At 38.8% G+C, this 19,230-nt stretch overlaps 1 protein-coding gene across 3 annotated transcripts in view; it reads left to right on the top strand.

Moving 5' to 3' along the window:
* The window catches only part of PARD3B (par-3 family cell polarity regulator beta), a 397,551-nt gene that overhangs the window by 115,474 nt on the left and 262,847 nt on the right, over positions 1-19,230 (top strand). For all 3 annotated transcript variants that reach the window (XM_084522836.1, XM_084522835.1, XM_084522837.1), the window contains exons 3-4: positions 1,359-1,530; positions 16,083-16,192. In XM_084522836.1, coding sequence (XP_084378962.1) covers positions 1,359-1,530; positions 16,083-16,192 — 282 coding nt within the window. The remainder of the gene's footprint in view (positions 1-1,358; positions 1,531-16,082; positions 16,193-19,230) is intronic.

Genomic DNA, 19,230 nt, shown 5'->3' with positions numbered 1-19,230 from the left:
GTCAAAGGAGATTTGATCTACTAATATTTTTATAGAGAGAGTGTGTATGTGGCCCTTAAAATAACAGAGAGAGAGAGGCAGCATGGTTAAATCAATCCTTTAGACTTTGTTTCTATATGTGTCTTGACATTGCATAACCAGGTGTACTAGCTAAATAAAACTTTTTTAGTCCTAAGGAGTTCAGAAAAATCAAAACAAATGGATATCTGAAGGTAAAGATAACTTTTATGTGCTTACTAGGCAAAGCACTTGTCGTATGTCAGGAAAGTTGTGCCACATAAGGCATTGGGCAGGAAAAGTGCTGCTGCAGTCATCTCCTGCCCTCCTGGAGGGGGCTCTGGGCTGTCAAGTGTCTCGTTGACTGGGAGCAGCCAGTCTTGTAATTTGTGTAGGTTCATTGGGAAGTCATCCTTTTGTCTTTTAGCCAGCTCCTGGAACTATAACGGCAACAGCAAGCACGCTTGTCTGAGTCACTTGTTGCTGAATCTATCTATATCTAATATACATTATCTGATGACGTTGTATTAGTAGGGATAAAGACAAAAGTCCTTGTAGGCCAGCCTAGCTGGGGAAAAATGATTCTGGTGTTTTTCATCATTTTCACACCATCATTAATGTGAGTTTGGATAGTAGACTTTGCAGCTTGTCCATATTTAATTGTGGCTTTCCTGCTGGCCTGACGTTGTGGAAGAACTGGTCAGTGAGGCCAGCTTTCAGAAGCAAAGTATCTGGTATAAGCTTGCAGGAGGGAACGGGAAGAGGCTATTGATAGATTTATGGTGGGTGCCTACAGGTATGTGTGTGTGTGTACCTTGCACTCTTACAGAGGCGTGGGATTGGGGATTAACAGAGCTTCACCCTCTGTCACTGGGCTGGATAGAACTTGTCCTTGGAACATAATCATTATGTAATTACAAATAAAATCTTTAGCTGCGTACTCCATACAGCTTCCATGGTTGTGCTACCTCTGCCCACTGTGTCAGTCAGTAGGGTTACAATTTTGAAAAACAGAACACGCTCCCACGCACCCACAAGACTTAAACTCTGGTTTGAGTGTTTAAGTATGTTCAACTGTAAATAGTTTGGAACGACATAAGATGCTCCCTAATTGTAGCATGCTAATTCTGAGAAAAACACGCCAACACAGGGCAGTGCTGAAGCATGTACTCAAGTCATATTGGAATCGATCTATTTAAACACAATGTGCTTTCCCGAATCGGTATGCTTATGGTTAGCTGTTCTCAAATAAGATTGTTAGTTTTATACTCCCATAACTGATAATTTTTGCATTAAAAATATAAGAGAAAATTTGGGGAATACTTTAAATATACAAATGGTGTTTTCTTTTGTTTTGATAGCTGATTGCTGTTTATGATGAGGAAGAACCTCACCGTAAGACTGATGGCACCAACGGCAGTCTGGCAGACAGAAGTAGCCCAGACCCTTTTGAGGCAGAGGTAGCGGCTCAGTTGGCAGCCTTTCAACCGATTGGGGGTGAGATTGAAGTGACCCCTTCTGCCCTAAAACTGGGTATGTATATCATGCACGTTTATTTTCCAGTTTTAACCAATACGTATCACTTTTTTCTTCTTTTTTGTTTGTGATATGAAGTATTTATAGATTTTTTTAGCACTCGGTTATTTACCTTATGATTCAGTGAAGATAATTGTAATGACAAAAGTTGTGCTTTTGAACAATTGGTGCTGAATGCTGTAACTGTACATGGTGAATTTGCACCAGAGCTTTGTTATCTTACTCTATGTTAAGCCCATCCATATGGCTGGGATCTTTCTTCTCCTTTCTTTGAGCAGGTAAGTTACTGACAATCCTTCATTATAATTTTCTGAGAGCTCAAGAGATGAAACCTATTCAGTTTTTCTAACAAGAAAATAAATGGAAAAAAAAATACCATTTTTGTTTAAGAATGTTGGTTTAATGAGTGTAAACACCTGTGTACAAACATACATACATTTATTTTTTTTACCTGAGCGTATCCCATGTTTCGGAGGTCCTGGTTGCAAACATTTAATCTCTTTGTTATTGAAGAAGTTGCACAACAGTTCTGTTTGCCTATCTGACTTTCAGGTGAGCAAATTGTGACTGGGAGAGGTTTCTGTTTAATTCCCTCTTAGATGCCCAGGGAAGTGGTGGAGTCACCATCCCTGGAAGTCTTCAAAAGACGTTTAGATGTAGAGCTTAGGGATATGGTTTAGTGGAGGGCTGTTAGCGTTAGGTTGGAGGTTGGACTCGATGACCTTGAGGTCTCTTCCAACCTAGGAAATTCTGTGATTCTGTGAAATTCTGTGATTCTGTAGATCAGAGAGCACTACATGAGGTGCTGCAGCTCTGGTCCCCTGCATTGCTTCAACGGGCCTGGAAGGCCAAGAGTTCAAACGCTGGATTCAAATTAAAAAGAGAGAGTCTTGTAAGTTGGATACAAAGCTGTTTGAATTACTTTCTTGGATTGAGAGTTGGCTAAGCTGTCACCTGGATACTAGATATGGAAACTTTCAAAAACTTCCTGAGGGTGAATCCTCTTCCTGTTGTCTGTAAAGCAGTGTAGTATACTGACAGCCTTTGGCAAATGAATACTGTTCAAGAGAGACTTGTCTGCATTTCACTAGAGCTCGTTGCCCAATTCACCCTTGGCAGTCTTGTAATGATGTGCGATAAAATTTCTGAATGTAAGTGGGTGGCATAAAGATAGAAAAACTACCTCTAGTTGTGCTACTTATGTTGTAGAGGAGTCTGGTTTTGATTTCAGAAACTGAATGTTCAGTTGTCTGTTTATTTGATTTGCAATCTAAAGGAAAAGGCTGATAAAAGAATGAGCTAAAATAAAACTTGTAATGAAGTTCATTGGTTGAGGCTGCATAACGTAACTTCTGATGGAAGTCTGTGCTCATTTTTGTCTGTTGTAGAAAGTATTTTAATCCAAGCTGCATGAAACTTTTTAGATTCAGATTTCTGTTTTAATGGGTCATTTTGGTTCTTTCTATATTCTGGTGAATATAGCAAAATCTCTTTAATGACACGGGTGTTTCTCATATGAAGGTATCTTCGGAGAGGCTTATTCTTGTCATAAGAATTATGTTTTTATCTTCTATGTATCTTCACCGATTTTGTTAGCCATGATGTATGGAAAAGTTTGTGGCTAAAGGTCTGATTTTTGAATGGTTTGTCACATCATTTATTGGTTATTTTGGAACAACATGGTATAATCCATGTTTTTAGCATGTTTTTGAAAGTAGATGTACTAGTAGTAGTACATTGTTTTCCATGTACCTCTGAACTATATTAAAAACAAAAAAACATTAAAAGTAGTTTTTCTACTATGCTGTTGAACACAAGTTGAAGGCTGGAGAGAAGAGGAATTTCAACTTAATGCATTTCTATGTGAAACAGTTAAATGCTAGTGCTCTTGAGCTTACCATTAAGCTACCAGATCATTCAGTTTTCATAGCATTTATGGAATCCCTGCACTATAGAGTCTAGAGATGAAATACAGCATACTAAGAGCAGCCAATTAGGCTTCTACTTCATTTTCAGTGCTATACTGATACACATTTGAAATTAAAATGGGTGCTTGTTTCTTAAAATTGAGAGCATAAATGTAATCTGTTTGTCTTGATGGTTCTCTTCCAGATTTCCATTTACCTAGTGTAAAATAAAATTTTCTACCTGTCAGTCTTGTAAACTTGGTCTGGAGTCTGAAATGTAGTTGTTTTCTCTTCTGGACTTTTCATCACTGATAACAGTTCTTTAAACTTAAATTTTGCCTATATCTCTCCTGTATAAGTCGCTGTAACTTAAATTAAGTTCCTATGTCCATTAGAGGCAAATTGAAATATATGTGAAGAGATAGGAGAATGTGCTTGCATCAATATCATTGATGCATGAACCACAGTAGTCTGGCTGCCTAATTATTGAATTGATTCAACCTTGCTAGCAGATATAAATACTAATAATTTTTAAAAGCTATCTTTATTTCAGGAACAAGAACATGATTAAATATATACATAGTGAGCAAGCAGTGGTACTTTACGTGGTGAAGCTCTTTAAAGTGCTGTCACGTGTTTGGCCTTTTAGAGCGTATTTTTGCAGAAGGCCTTTAGGGATGATATGTAGGAAATCCATTGTTAAATCAATTGACAGATTGTGGAACTATTCTGTCTGTTAGTTTCTGTTGGATGTTTTTGTGTGCTGTGAAACCAGATACATAGTTCTATGTAGAAACAGTGAACATTTAGTGATCTGCTCAGAGAATACTTGGAGCTTGATGAAACATGAAGCATGTGAAACAACTAAGTTTTGTCATTCTCAAGCATGAGAGAATCAGCAAAGATTTTAGAAAAGGCACCTAAGATACTGGCTTCAAATTTTCTTCTTTTTAATGAATTGTTTATTTGATGCAGGTAAGTTAATTGAACGTTACACCTGATCCTAAAACCTGTACTGGCTAGACAGAGATAGCAACCGTGGGGGAAATATGTTTTTATTAGATGGTTACTACTTGCACATTTTTTTGTGACTGATATCCTTTGTGTACTGACCACTCTGACTCAGTCTGAAGTCACATTTTGGATGTCTTTCCATTGAGGGGTCTGGCAGGGCTGATCCCTACGCTGGGATAAGGGCTGGTAACGCTTCCTGGGTGACTTCAGAACTCGGGAAGAAATCCTCACTCTGTCTCAGCTGCTCTGTAGTGGAGGTATTGAAGTAGGCTTGGAGGCACTTTGAACAGCATATATTTGGTTAGTCCTCTTTCAAGCTGGTGTTGAAATGCTGTGTGGTGGATATGCAGACAGTGCATTTTTAAATAGAGAAATATGTATGATTATGCTTTTTTTTAATGTTATGAAAACAGATATGAACTGAAACTATTCATTTGACAAAATGTTGCTTTTGCTTGTATACAGCATACGTGCTGTTTCAAAGTAGGGAAGATTTTTTCTTATATAAGAGCTATTTTGTTCAACTTAATCTTGCGATGTCAGTTTATTGGCAGAGTGTACTGATGTTTGTCAGTACACTGAGTGTAATTCTCTTCTGCACAATTCAGGGAAAATTAACATTTTGTATTTAATTAAAAAAAAAAAAGCATTGTAGAAGCACATGCTGTCTTCTGTGGTTTGAGGCAACACTGTTTATTTCTTTAAGCAAATATAATTTTATTCTTTCTCTGTGCCCAACAGCTGCTCTTACAGCAGTGATATCATGCCTTGCTCTGTGCAGTTTGTCACAGGTGTTGTGAGGATGCCACTGGACTTGATGGATTTTTCTCCTCTGTGGCATTTGGTTTAATCTGGTTTTAAAGAATTGTGATGATCAATTAAAGTCTACTTGTGTTCTTAAAACAAATGGCTTCTGTTCTCAGGCAAGCTAAAGGTTCGAAGATAACTTTTCATTTCAGTCAGAGTGCAGGCTTGGTATATTTTGACCTCATGACTTTAGCTTGGTATTACTTAGTTGTCCTTGATTCATGGAAATGAGCTTTGCACCAGCATAGCTGAAGTTTATCTTTATATTGCAGCAAAAACAATACAGCAATATATTCTATGAAGCATATATATGTGTGTGTGTATGTGTGTGTATATATATATATATATATAAAATATATGAAAAATACCACGTATTTGTTTTACCTGTTTAGAAAACAAACCAGCCTGCCCTTCCTTTCCCTGTACTCAAAAATTTAGTAGCAGTGTAGGTACTAAATTTATGTGCATAGTAGGTTACCAAAGAGGCCCCCCCTTTCTTTCTAATAGCCCCTCTGCCTCTGATTTCCCCAGTGATTTTCTCATCCATTATTCCCTTTGCTTCTACTCCCTTTGCACTTGCTTTAATATATGTTACTTTGGGGTAAGGAATTATTCCCTTGAAAATATGATAAGTAAGGAGAAAAATATTTTCCATCACAAGTTCCACATTTTCCTGAAGTAGCTCGCCAGCCAAAATATTCATTTCCAGCCTTTTATTGCCTCAGGGACGGTTTTGGGGGATGGTGATGAATGGGGCTCAGAATGATGGAATGAATTCTATCACAAAGCTCTATACTGCTTTTTGATACTTGTTTATTCAGTGTCTTTCCTAAGATCTTCCTTATTTTACTGCTTTTGCAATGTTGCTGTTTGTGTGATTATTCGTCTATTATTGTGATGCATAGCTAGCTTCAAAGGTGATACTGCTTAAAAACAAACAGAACAACCCACCTAAGTAAGCTAAATATTTGCAACTGGAGGTTTGGAAAGGATATAGGGTAATATCTTACTGAATAGCTATAGTACAGTCTGCATCAGTACAGCCTGGAACTAGGCAGTACAAAGGAGTGTGAGGGTGTGTGTGTGTATTTATAAATCTCTGTGGTGCTGCATTACGAGGTAAGAGGCAATACAGTGAAATCTATTTAGAGTTGAAAAGGAGCCTACTAAGCTTGGCCGAATGATAGTTGGAAATTATTCAGGGTAAAAATAAGATTTCAAATAAAGGTCTTGAGGTAGACAGTCATCCTTTGTTTCTTACGAAACCAAATAAATACAGTTTTACGCAGTTTTGCATTGTTCATTCACCAATAGTTTTGTTAGCTGTTTGCTTTCATATGAATGTGTTCCAGTATATGGATGAACACATCTTTACAGAAGTTGTCAATAGAAAAATTACAACTAACAGTTAAATGATTCAGCAAGTTTGCCCATTCATTGCCACGTGGCTTTCTCATTGCTTTCTGTTTTATTTACCCTTCTAAGAGCCTCAGTTGATAGTTAATTTTTTTGGCTCCTTACTTTGAAGTGCCACTTGAGATTCTGATTGTTTCTCAAAGCAGAAATCTAGAATTTCAGCCAAGTGGAAAGGAGAGCTGTGTATTTACTTCTCCTGAATGTAGCTGGCAAAAGCTGCACCTCCCTCCCAATATGTTGCAGTTTTCACATGGACACAGTGGATGCTGATTTGTGTTTTGTTTGCTTCGTAACTCACTACTTCATTACGGGGAAGTCAGTTTACTATGGGCATTAAGTAAAAGCAGAATGTTGTGCTCACTAGATTTGAGATGAGGATGAATCTTGTACGGTATTTCTGGTCAACTCTTTTTAGCCTTCCAGCTAAAAGGGAAAAATGACCTTTCGGTGATTGTGTCTGGTCTTAACTTTCCTATAGAAACAGTTATCTTACTGTTTTAAATACTAGGATGGATTAATAAGGAATGATGATTCAGCTTCCTCACCACATAAAAACTAGGAGTACCAAACAAAATGATCATTCAACAGATTAAAAAGAAAAACATCCCCAAGCTACCTCTCTCATGAAGCATTCAGCTCAATTCTGTAATTCAGTGTTATGGGCCAAAAATCAATGAAGTGAAGTAGAATTAGACAAATTCACAGGATGTGGCTCATCGGAGACTTAACATACGGTGGAGTGGATGCCGCTTTGGAAGTCTTTCAACTGTTTATTTATGCAAGCTGGTAGCACACGCCACTTTGTCCTTGCTTGTATGCCCCCTCCCTGAGTATTTGCTACTGACCACAGTGAGGTGTGGGATAACGGGCTGGCCGGGTGCTTGGCCACACCAGGTATTAACTTACCTACGTGTGTTCTTATTGCTCCTCGAAACCTCACCGGACACCTTGAATTGCAGAAGTTTCACTACTTTATCTTAATGTCTTCTTTTAAACTGGCAGGAATAAGTTTGACATTTAAGGCTAAAATTGGTTTACTGTCACCAGAATACAACAGTCTTAATAGGAATTACTTTTGAGGAAAGATTAAAAAAATAGAACGAAATTTTTATTTAGATCACATATATATTTATATCGTATATGTAGAGCACAAGCCATATTTACATATTACAGAAAAGTATATTAATGCCTTAAATTGTTATACTCCTTTCAAGTACCTACCATTAAGATATTCAAAAATACATTTAAATGTTCCACTGCCAGCAATAAAATGCTACCAAAGTGATATTCAGGCTGCACAATTTAGCTGCCAAAGTTTTTAAAGAAAGTCAAGCCATTGAACTGTGGAAAAGTCACTGCCTAAGCACCTGTAACTGATGCTAGCTGAAGTGCTAAACCAGCTTTTGGCAGCATGGCCTCTTTTGCAGGTGCAGAGAGTATTTTCTTTGTGTCAGTTTATTCAACTAGTACAGTTCATTAAGTATTTCATTTGAAGTTGAGAAATGGGTTGGGAATTGAAATAGAAGAAATGCTTATTTTCACCTTTCAATCTGTGAATAAAAATGAGGTGCGAGAGCCTGAGATCTATTAGCTTTAAAATCTTGTAGGATATATTAGCCTAAAATGATTGATTTAAATTCAGATAATATGCTGTTTAAAAAAGCCAGTCTGTTTAGTAAGATGAATGCTTTTTGCTGTGTCCAGCATGTTGTAAGACTAACAAGAAACCATTTTTATTGGCGTTTTTAAGAATATGTAAAGTTTAGTTTCCATTTACATGTGAATGCTATTTGGAAGAGATTACTTTAAAAATAAAATTAAAAAAAAAAAAAAAGGGAAGGAAAACAAGTCATGTGTGCTTAGGGAAGTTATAATATAACAGAAAATAGATTTTTTTGTTTGTTTCCAATGATAACTTAAAAGAGACAAAATGATTGCAGCTGCTCTGATTTTTAATCCCTGTGCCCAAAGCAGGGAGCAGGAGGGTGTGGATCAGCTGCAGGGTGCCCGATGCTGGCGTGGGTCAGACGGGGGCTTCACTAGAGAAGAGCAAGAGGAGCCAGGCCTGTAGTGGTGAGTGCTGGCTTTTGTCAGCAGTGCTGCTGTGCTCTCACAAAGCTCATCAGTCGGCCCAGCAAGGGTAAGAGTTGTGAGTTTTGCTAGAATCCAGGCTGGCAAAACCCACGTCTCCCTGCTGCGGGCAACGTGATTGATCCCTATGCTGGGGGATGCTGCTGCGGCTCCCTCTGCTCTGCCCAGTCTCGTGCCAGTTGTTTCATGAGGCACCATTTCTCATAACAGCAGCTCCAAAGAAATGTCCTTCTGGTCGGTCAACAACTGTAGGAACAGTTCTTGTGTTTTGTAAATAAAATCTGACTTCATTTTTTCCATTGTGTGCAAACAGGGAAAAGCATTCTGTTGAAATCCATGGCACCCAGGAACACCACCCCAAAACATCTGTTTTTATAGACTTTACTGGGTTTTACTTGCAGTTGGCTGCTTTTGTTTTCCTTTGTAAGAAAAAGCACTCTTTCTTTAGAGTGATGGGGAAATACCTTGCTCTGCATTTGCAGATTTAAGTCACTTGTCTCGCTGTTACATCACCGTAGTTTGTTAATCTAATCTTTTATCCATGGGAATTTAAAAAACGCAGTATGTACCTCAGGCAGAACTGATAGCTGTAGGTCTTTGATTTTATTGCTGTTGTGAGCAATTTGAGTTAGTTTTAAACATAAAGTCACACTGTCAGAGCATTATATAGTTAATAACAATCATAATAAAAAAGTGGTGCTGTCCTGTCACAAAGTAGAATGCAGAAGGTAATGTCAGGTACACTTTAAGTACATGGCAGAACCATTACGTGGTGCCTCAGGTGGTGGTAAGCAATAAATCTGAGGGTGACCGAATTTCCTCAGGCTGATGACTTAGAGCTCTCAGAAAGCCCTGACCAGCAGAGCTGTCTGCACGCCTGCTAACGTGAAATGTCTCTGACAAAGAGAAGAAAAATGGTCGTATATTAACCACCTTTCCTGTATTTAAGTATAAATTACTATCCTGCTCGTAATGTTGTGTTGTGAGTTCCTGAATTGTTTGGCAGGGCCAGTTTAAAAGTCATTCTGACTCTACTTAGGCTGTTGTGTGGCAGTGGTTGGCATGTCGGGGATCCTCCAGCCCATAGCTGTCTGTGTTGAAGGGCAATTTCCCACGTATGTCTGTACAGATGTACCACTTACAGTGCTTTGCTTCAAAGCTGGCTTGAAATTTTGTTGAGATTTGTTCAGAAGGAGCTCTAAAAAATATTTTGACACACATTCAGGTGTGAGAAAGTAATTTGTCTGTCTGTCCTGGCGAGTGTAATGTGGAAGCAGGCAGAAGAGTAATTGTCATGGGTATGGCCTTTGGCACCTGACAGCTTGATCCACGTGTGATGGACAGCATTTTTCCCACCCTAATCAGTATTTTTATATGCAGGAGCAGAATTTAAAATTATGACTTTAACTGTGTGGGTGATTGATTGTAAGCTTCTTGCTGCCCACTTACGGTATTTCATCCAAGTGTATCCTTAGTTCTTCTTAAACATAGTTCTTCCCCGCTGGGTGGCTAAACAAATAGACCTCACAGTATTTTAGGGAGTTGCAATGGATGCAGTTATACACACGTGCATATATTGCCTATGTTCCTCAATCTGGCAGCCTACCCAAAAGCCACCTTAGTGTGTTTGCACCCAAAACCATCAAAATCAATTTTTAATATGTAATTTAGACTGCATTATAGATAGCACAGCCTACAGAAAATGCTAGTGGGTGAAAAACTCCAGTTGTCTTTATTGGTTTTCTGAATTTGGCGCTGTGACAGCAGCCTGCAGCCTGAATCCCAGAGAAGAAAAGGGTTTCAGCTAGATGTAAATTGTGCTTTCCTGGGCAAGGAGACTTGAAAGCAAAAGACAATTAAGGAAGGATTGGAATTGTCCTGTTTGTGCTCCTGGTCACTCCGGGTGATACTTTGCTATCTAGATGTAGGCATCAATTTGCTGCCAGAACTCAGAACCTAGAGACCTTGAAGAGTTTGGGGGGACCCCAGGAGGGACAGCTGCAGCTCCAGACACCCCCAACTACACTGGGGTCCTGAACTCCAAACCTTGTGTTATTTGTCTGAGATTGCCCGGTGCCTCTACACCCACAGTTAGGCAGCCACCTTCTAACCTGAAACGCTAACTTTTTTTTGATCCACTGAAGGGTTCAAATGCTGTGAAGTAAGGCAGAAGGCACTCCTGTTCAGGGAAGGTGTTAACATCTCTGTATGGCTTCTTAGTAAAATTAAAAACAAAATAAAATAAGAAAATAGGATTACATCTGGCCTGGAGATGCTTCTTTTGCCATTGTGTTGATGCAAGCTTTCAGTTTTTAATTGTGCACAAATGGCAGAAATTCTCTTCTGTTTTTTCTAATGTAACCAATTTAAGTCTAAGTGTGGTTTCTACCATATGCTTGTTTCAACCATATTTGCAGTTTAAAAAAAAATATTTCCAAAACATAAGAGTTCAGGGAAAATACACTATTAACCATGAATCTGTGTAGATACTAATCTTTGAAGGTGATGCTAGCAAAAGGAAAAAGGGTTGCTCTGCATGGCTTGAAGCTCAGTGGTGCAGAGATTTGCTTAAAGAAGGGAAATGGTGGGACTTTATCCTCAGCTTTGTCAGAGAGGATGCACTGTGAGTAAGGCTGCCCATGCACACACGGTATGTGCTGTGGTGCTGTGCTAGAAGGTACCCTGCAAATTTTGACAAGGAGGGAAGTGCCCCTGATGTAATTGAGGTTAAAAGCTGTTGTCATGAGAATAAAATTTGAGTTTGGCTCGTGTGTTTGAACGTCCGCTGTCTGCGGCTTACTGCTGCAATGCAGCAAGATGAGGATAACTTATTTTTTAAACCAGGTTCCTAAGTTTAAAGTACAAAGTGCTGCTCTGCAGTAAAACAGCGGTGCTTATAAATAGTGTGTGTGTATGATCAACTTGGTATGCAGAAAGGAGAGTGTTTTCTGTGTTTCATCATTCAGGGAAAAGAAATACTTCTTTTGTCTTAGCTCACAATGGTTATTATAAATGTTCAGCCCGAACGCCAGAGCATAGGTAGAATAGTGCAGAAATGCAACACGACAAAAGGAAAGCAATAAGGAAAAGAAAATATTGTTTCTTGAGAAAAGAAAGCAGATGGGGGTATCTCCTAAGTAAACTTCTCTCTAGTGGCTATAATAAATGGCATGAGTGATGGTTTTCCATTACCTTTTGCTCATATCTAAGGAGGGCAGTGACGAACAAATTAAAGGTATATGTATGACGGGCATGGGCCACGTATGTGGTGCGTGTTGTCAGGGTGCTTATCTATGTGTGCAGTTTGTTATTCACTATGCAAATCTTGTGACCAATGTTAGTACTGCCTCTGTCACTGTGCAGCATTGCATGGCCAGCCCGTGGTATGAGCTGGGACTGCACAGGAGTCAAACTGTACATCTCTGATTATGGTCCCTTCCAGTGACCTTCCTGAAAAGAGACTTCTTCAGGGTAACACATAGCAGGTAAACACAACTTTTGCTCCCATGCTATGCTTTGGGCTTTCAGGTTAATAGCCAGTTACTGTGTTTTGATGGGACTCCTGAAAGAATAACCAAATCAGTGTCTGCTTTTGTCCTAGCTTACTTTAATTGCAAGAATGATCTTTTTTATTTATTATTTTGGGTCATGATTAAATATTCCTCACGGTATGTTGGTTATGGTTCTGTGGTCTTTTTACTGAATTGGAAAGAAGATTCTCATGGTCACTGCTGGTGACTGATGTCGCAGAACGGGTATGGCACTGAACTGGTTTTGGAACCATGTTGAGGGTATTTTTAAGGCCTTATTATTTTACATGCTCTATTTATTTCCTGTCTTCTAGTTAAATGCAGGCACTTTAAAAAAACAAAAAACAACTGAGTTACTGTTCATATCTCCCCATGGGAAAAGAAAGAAATGAGAAGAGTGGTTGGGATGATGGCTTTGAGAGTATAAGTAGCAGTGTATTTGAATTTGGAATATGGCTTATTCAGTTGTGAAAGCTGCAAATAAAATGCCAATGCGTCTGGCTTTCTGATAGTTCAGCAAGAGCATTTCTCTGCAGAGTTTATATCAAAAGGATTTGGAGATTACATTATGCTGAATGATACAAGCGTCTCAAGATCTGTTTTCAAACAGTTGTATTGAAGAGTAACTAAAAATTGGATGCAGGTCACCAGACACTGTGTTCATACAGGGAAAGAATGATTTGAAAGAGAAAGAGTAAGTATTTATTGTACTGAAGGAGTATCTTAAAATCCAACACTTTTTGGCTTTAGTTTTTATGTGCAAATAATAAAATGTTTGTGTATCTAACTAAACTGGAACTGCTAAATGGGACTGCTAATGTATCGCTGGACATTATTTGATTAACCTAAAGCTGAGGTATTGCTTTGAGGTTGTTTTTTTTTTCGTTAGTACAGCATGATGGAATCACTTGCTGTATGGGTGTTTGACTTACCCTAATAAAAAAATGAGTATATAATTACATTGATGCTTATAGTTTTTAAAATGTATTATTAAATATAGGTCTGCTGTTTCCCTGTATGAGCACTACTCACCACAGAAGGGGGAAGTATCTATAATGCTCAGTGACACTGCTGATGTATGGTAATCATACTTTATTGCTATACTGATATTAAAGTCACTGTTGTACCACTAAATAATCCATCCTAAAAGGCAAAGATGTGATGAATTACAGACAAAAGAATAAGATACGGTTTCTGCTGAGATTTGGAATGAGTCACATATTAATAGGGCAGAATTGGCATAGATAGGAAGACACAAGGCTCAAAAACCTAAAGCTGTCTAACAGGACTGTAAGAAAATGCAGAGGCATGCTGGACAATGTTTTGCATATTAGGAGAGGCAAGGCTGTATTGAATTGGTGAAGAGTTTTTAAAATAAATAAATAAATAAAAGGTCAGCTGGAACAAGGAAATAGGAACAAACTGGAGTTTGCAGATGAGTGCTGTTGGCCCATATCTGTATTTGCATGGGCAAGGAACTGGTCAATTGTCTTGTTTTGTGGAACCTCTTCCACTGGTGAAGCAGCCCTGGCTTGAAAGGGAGGAGGGGAGCTTCAGTGAACCTCATCTGAGGGGACAGCAGGATTGCAAGCAGTGCACCAGGACTGGAGTTAGAGGGGTCCAGAGTTGTGCACGGGGTTTGTGTCCAGGGAAGCCATTTGTTTAGCTGAACATCATGCAGAAAATGTTATTCGAAGTATTGAAGTCAGAAAATGAATAATGGCATTAAATTGCATGTGTAATTAAAATATTGGTTAAAGATGTGATTCATCTCTGGGGTGTATTGTAGAACAGAGTTATTAAAATTCGACTACCTAAATTTGGAAGGTTTGCGCCATTTTAGAATAGAAATAGATATTTGCACGTGTCTGTAGTGTTGGGCCCAGAAGGATAAAGTGCCAGCAACTAGACAGAGCTCAGGTTTTGATAAGGAAGGAGGAAAAAAGTCCTCATCTGTAAAGAGGCCATTTGCTGAAGTAAAGGGTTAAAGAGGCTTCTGGGTTTTAGCCATTTTAAGGACCAATTCAGGCTGGGCCTTCAACGCTCTTATCACATGGGCTTAGAGGGAAAGCAAACCACGTGGAGAGGAGCAATGTTTGAGTTGAGGGATTTGGTTTCCCTTTGACTACTGGCAACTTCAGACAGCGGCACAAAATGGCCATTTCTTGGGATCGGTCTGTTTCTTCAGAATCTTCTGGTGAAAATGTGCACAGCTTGTTATACCAAGACGAAGATCACTCAGACCAGAAAAACATTTTCACCTTCTGATTTTTGAGCATTCATGCAATGCTAGGACTCAAATTTAAGGCTGTTTTGCTCTTCCTATTGATTTCCTGCGTAAGTGGAGATCAGAGAGATTGCCTGGGTATAAAAACTGTTGCTTATTGTGAGTAAGGGCAAGAACATCAGATGTTCTGGTCATTCCTCAGCATCAGGTGCCTGGATTTGTTCCAATTGTAACTACAGTGAAGACAAAAATTTTGCTGAGATTGAATGTAGTACAGTTGCTGCTGCATGGTTAAGTGTCCCTCTAATGAGGAAACTTTATTGCATGAAACTTCTATTATAGACCCAGCGATTATGGCTGCCATCAGTCCCAGCCACTGTAATTAATATTATAACTGTCAGTTATAATCTTTTTTTCACTTGCAAAATTTGGAAAATCATCTGAGAACAATGTTCTCTGCATTTTTTATTCGCCTAGGGACAAATTATTTTGGAAAGACTTGGAAAAAAAAAGTCATTTTTATTTAATTTTGGATAACATGCGAGTTTCCTTTCTCATGTTACTAAAGGTGTTTCCCCTCTCTCCTCAACTGGAGTTTTTTTTTTATGGCACCAGTGCGTTCTGGTAATGGGACAGCTGTGCCACCACAAGCTGCTGACTGGTCTTTGAGGTTGCTCCCAGGCAGCACACGAATAGGCACGAGTAGCTGGTGAGTCTAATTGGAAATTAGAGTTACCCACTTGTCCTTCAGCTGCCCTTCAACCCAAAAAACAGTGGCTGGTCTGTCATTTACATGCATCTATTTGGGAAGGCAAAGTAGTAATGCTGCTACTTTGTAGTAGTGCAAGAGGCAACTGCGTCTTGTGAGCTCATGGAAATAAAATTTATGACCCTGTGTATTGTCATAGCATTGTTTTCAAAGTGACTTTCCGTACAGGCTGAATGTGGGCTTGTATAATTGGTAGGGGAGAGAGCAGCAGTTGCTCGGTGTGGTTTCTGGAGATACCCAGAGAGAAAGTAAGGACCAGTTGAACTGAGACTGTGAGCCCCCAGTTTTCAGGGCCTATTGCAAAACTGCACAATGAGAGCTGTCCTTAGTGTGAAGTGGAAAGTTTTGGAGTCTGTTCTGGTCTGGTGGAATAGCCACTGCCAGTTGTAGAAACTAGTAATACTAGTCCAGTTCTGCGTGTTTGCAGTCATTCTTGATATCAAGAGTATAGTTTCCATCTCAGAACTTGTTAATACATGTGGTTACCCATAACTGCAAGTCTTTGTTTTTTTCCAAGAACGTGTGTTTTTCTTGTTTGACAGCAGTTTTTGTGTAATTTATCAGGTCACGGATAAAAATCTATATAACAGAGCTTGAAATCATCTAATTTCTGTAGCTCAGCACATCCTAAATAGCACAATTTCATCAAATCCAGTAATTCACCAGATGGGTATTGGCACGGGGAAGTTTGTATTTGACCACTGTACACCTCTCCATTAGACTACCTGGAACTCTTCCTTGTTTTCCTGCAGTACTGTTGACCTGTTGCTGTTTATTTCGTCTCTCAGGCATGCCGCTTCTGGTACGAAGGAGCAGTGATCCAGCTTTGGGCCCCCCTGCTGACTTTCACCCAAGTGCTTCTCATCCCAGTGACCACAGTCTCAAACATGTTACAGCAGTAAGTGTCCACTTCACTCATCTTTTTATTCAAGCAAAAACTGTTCTTACCTGTTGGTACACAGCTGTTTTATAAGCTAAATGTGTTTGGATCTAAAGCAAAGTGCATCATACTCGTTTTCTGTGAAGGAGAGAATTTTCTCTGCATAAAATGGGTGATACGGTCATTTAGATGATATAGTCAATTAACAGTGGTTCACTTTTCTCTGTACGATATTTACATAAAGCTTAATGGCAACATAAGGCACCATTGTGCTTTTAGTAATTGTTTCTTTGTTTGGCATTTTATTGTCCAGTTTATCATTGCTTAGCGGGAAAAAAATGTACTTACTTTTAATATGCATCACCAGTCTTGAACCTCTTTATGCTTCCCTTGCCTTTTTCATGACATTTTTGCCTGCCTTTGTGCTGCTACTATCCTGCATTGTCTCTTCTTTCTCCCATGTCTCTGTTTTACAATCACAGAATCACAGAATCACAGAATTTTTTCTAGGTTGGAAGAGACCTCAAGGTCATCGAGTCCAACCTCCAACCTAACGCTAACAGCCCTCCACTAAACCATATCCCTAAGCTCTACTCTTCCCTTCTGAGGACAAACTCAGGTGCAGCATTGTCACTACTAAGTACAGAAGCAAACCCATAATTGATTGGACATTATTGCAGGCTGTTTCTGATCTTCTGAAAGTGATACTGTGTTGGTGACACTTAGGCCATATTCTTTACTTTGCATTTTTAAGGCCTGAAGCTTTGTGTTTGCATGTGAGGAAAGTGTTCCTTTACTACATGCAGAAAGGTAAAATTGTGTTGAATTTGTAAATGTGTCGGCTGGGATACGTATGTGTATCAAGTAGAACAGAGCTTTTTGGTAGATTTGATATTTGCCTAGAAAGCTCTGCTGGGTCTGCTTCTGCACTGCTTTATGCCAAATGAACACTGGTTTAATTGATGTTGCAGATGCACCTGCATTTTCTTTCCTTGTGAAACTTCTGTTTTTTCCCCTTTCCCTTCCTTGATCCGGTCCCTGTCCCCACTTGTTGGAACTGATCTGTATCACTCCTACTTCCACATGCCCAAACAAAAAGGAAAAAACAAAACCCCAGCTTCCTCATTTGGCATGGGGAGATGTTTCAGCCTCGATCGTAGCTCGTTAATGCTGTAAGAATCCATGAACAGCTGTATTGGCGCATTAGGGAGAAAGGAGGAGCGAAATAGAAAAGTAACTAATGCTGGAGGTGGGAACCAGTTCAGCTGAAGATCTTGCATTTAAGACCATATCTTCCTTTAGTTTCACAAGAACAAGGTAAGTTTAAAAAAAAAAAAAAAAAAAAAAAGTCAGGTGACTTGCATCTAAATGAATCTAAATGACATTTTATGGGTCTCAGTGTTGACTGGAATTCTGAAGACCAACACACGATTTTAGGTCGACTGTTCGTTGTTTCTCTTTGGTCAGCTTTGGGCACATCCAAATGCCTAGTGTGCATCCGGTTCTACAGTGTTATTTACTGTTATTTGCAGAGTGGTGCAATTTAAAAATGCTCTTGACTCTCCAAGTACATTATGGTGTTTTAGGGGCTTCACGTAAATGATGTGCTGTGTCATTTGTCAGAGAGCTGAGAGGTTTTTCTTGAGGTGTATGCTGCCAGCGCTTACATATTCAAGAAATGCTGGCTTAGTCTGATAAATTGAAGTACAAAGAAGAGTTCTGTAATGTTGCAAAAAAGTTTGCAAAGTTGAGAAATTTGTCAAATGAGCATATTAGTGCTGATTCTGGTATTTCATAACTTGAACAAAAACAGACAAAATGGTGAAATCATTTATTTCATTCCAGAAAGTATTTTATGTTATGTTGTTGACTATCAGGGAGAGAAAGACATTTTCTGTTTTGGTTGTTTTTTTTTTTTTTTTTTTTTTTTTTTTTTTTTAATATTAGCAGCAGTAAGCCCTTTTAATGCAATTATATGGGGACTCCAGTTGTATCTGTAGGCTGAAGGCTCCCACTGCTTCACTGAGTTGTATCAGTACACAAGACTCCTCTAGGCCTAAAGGAAACCTCTGTGCCTAAAAGGCAGAGCATCCCTCTGTCAACTATAGGGTTAACAGCAAAAGCTGGACAGCTAGCAAGAGTGAGGAAGGTTCTCAGATTTTGAAATGTTGTGTAAGTGGGGGAAAAAGTCCCAGAAGGTTGAAAGTTTTTATTGTTAAAATGAAAATCTGTTACAGCAAAACACATTACACCAGCTCTTATTTTTGCAACAGTACTATTTCTAAAACTCTCATCGTCAATCATACTGAAATATGCTTTGGCATAATGTATTGGGAAGCATAAAAAGCTTAAATAACTTAAATTAAGTACAGATTGTTTTAAAACACAAGGAAGAATTGATATTTGACAAATGAAAAAACATGGCACAAACAGCTCTGCATTTTGAATATAGCTGTGCTCTTTCACACAAGCTTTAAAGGGGTATTTAGAGAAATTTCTTTTGTTCTGTATATTGCAGCTGAAAAATTAAAACTATTACTACATTTTCTTTGCCACATGTTTTTTTCTAATTAAGCTGCTTGTGAACATTCATATGCAAGTTGGAAGAATCAGAACTATGAGTAGTGTAAACTACCTTCAGTATACACAGTAAAAAATACATATTTGTATTATTTATGCCACTGCTATCTTAGTTTCAAATATAAAATTGTATCTGTGTTCTATAATTCACTTGGTTGTTCTTAGCACTTTGGGAATTTTGGTGTTTGATACCTACAGAACTGTTAGTTTGGTATTATGTAGAAATGCTCGTGGTTATGCTGTCTTACATGATGTGTGTGGATAGTAGGTGGTCAGGTTTTTAAGAGGTGATTGTCATATGAACATCAAGGCAACACTGGTTTGTCTCCAGGTGAGTGCAAGGCAGATGTGCAGTAGAGTAATGCATCAAGTAAATGATGCAGGTCTTATCCTATTGCACAACAGATATGCAATAGCGTAAGAAAACTGCTGCCTGGTCCAGGAGAACTGGATAGACCTGATGAACCATTTGAGCA

This window comes from Aythya ferina, assembly GCF_964211825.1.
Source record: "Aythya ferina genome assembly, chromosome: 6".
Lineage (NCBI taxonomy): Eukaryota > Metazoa > Chordata > Aves > Anseriformes > Anatidae > Aythya > Aythya ferina.
This window is presented reverse-complemented; position numbering and strand designations above follow the sequence as displayed.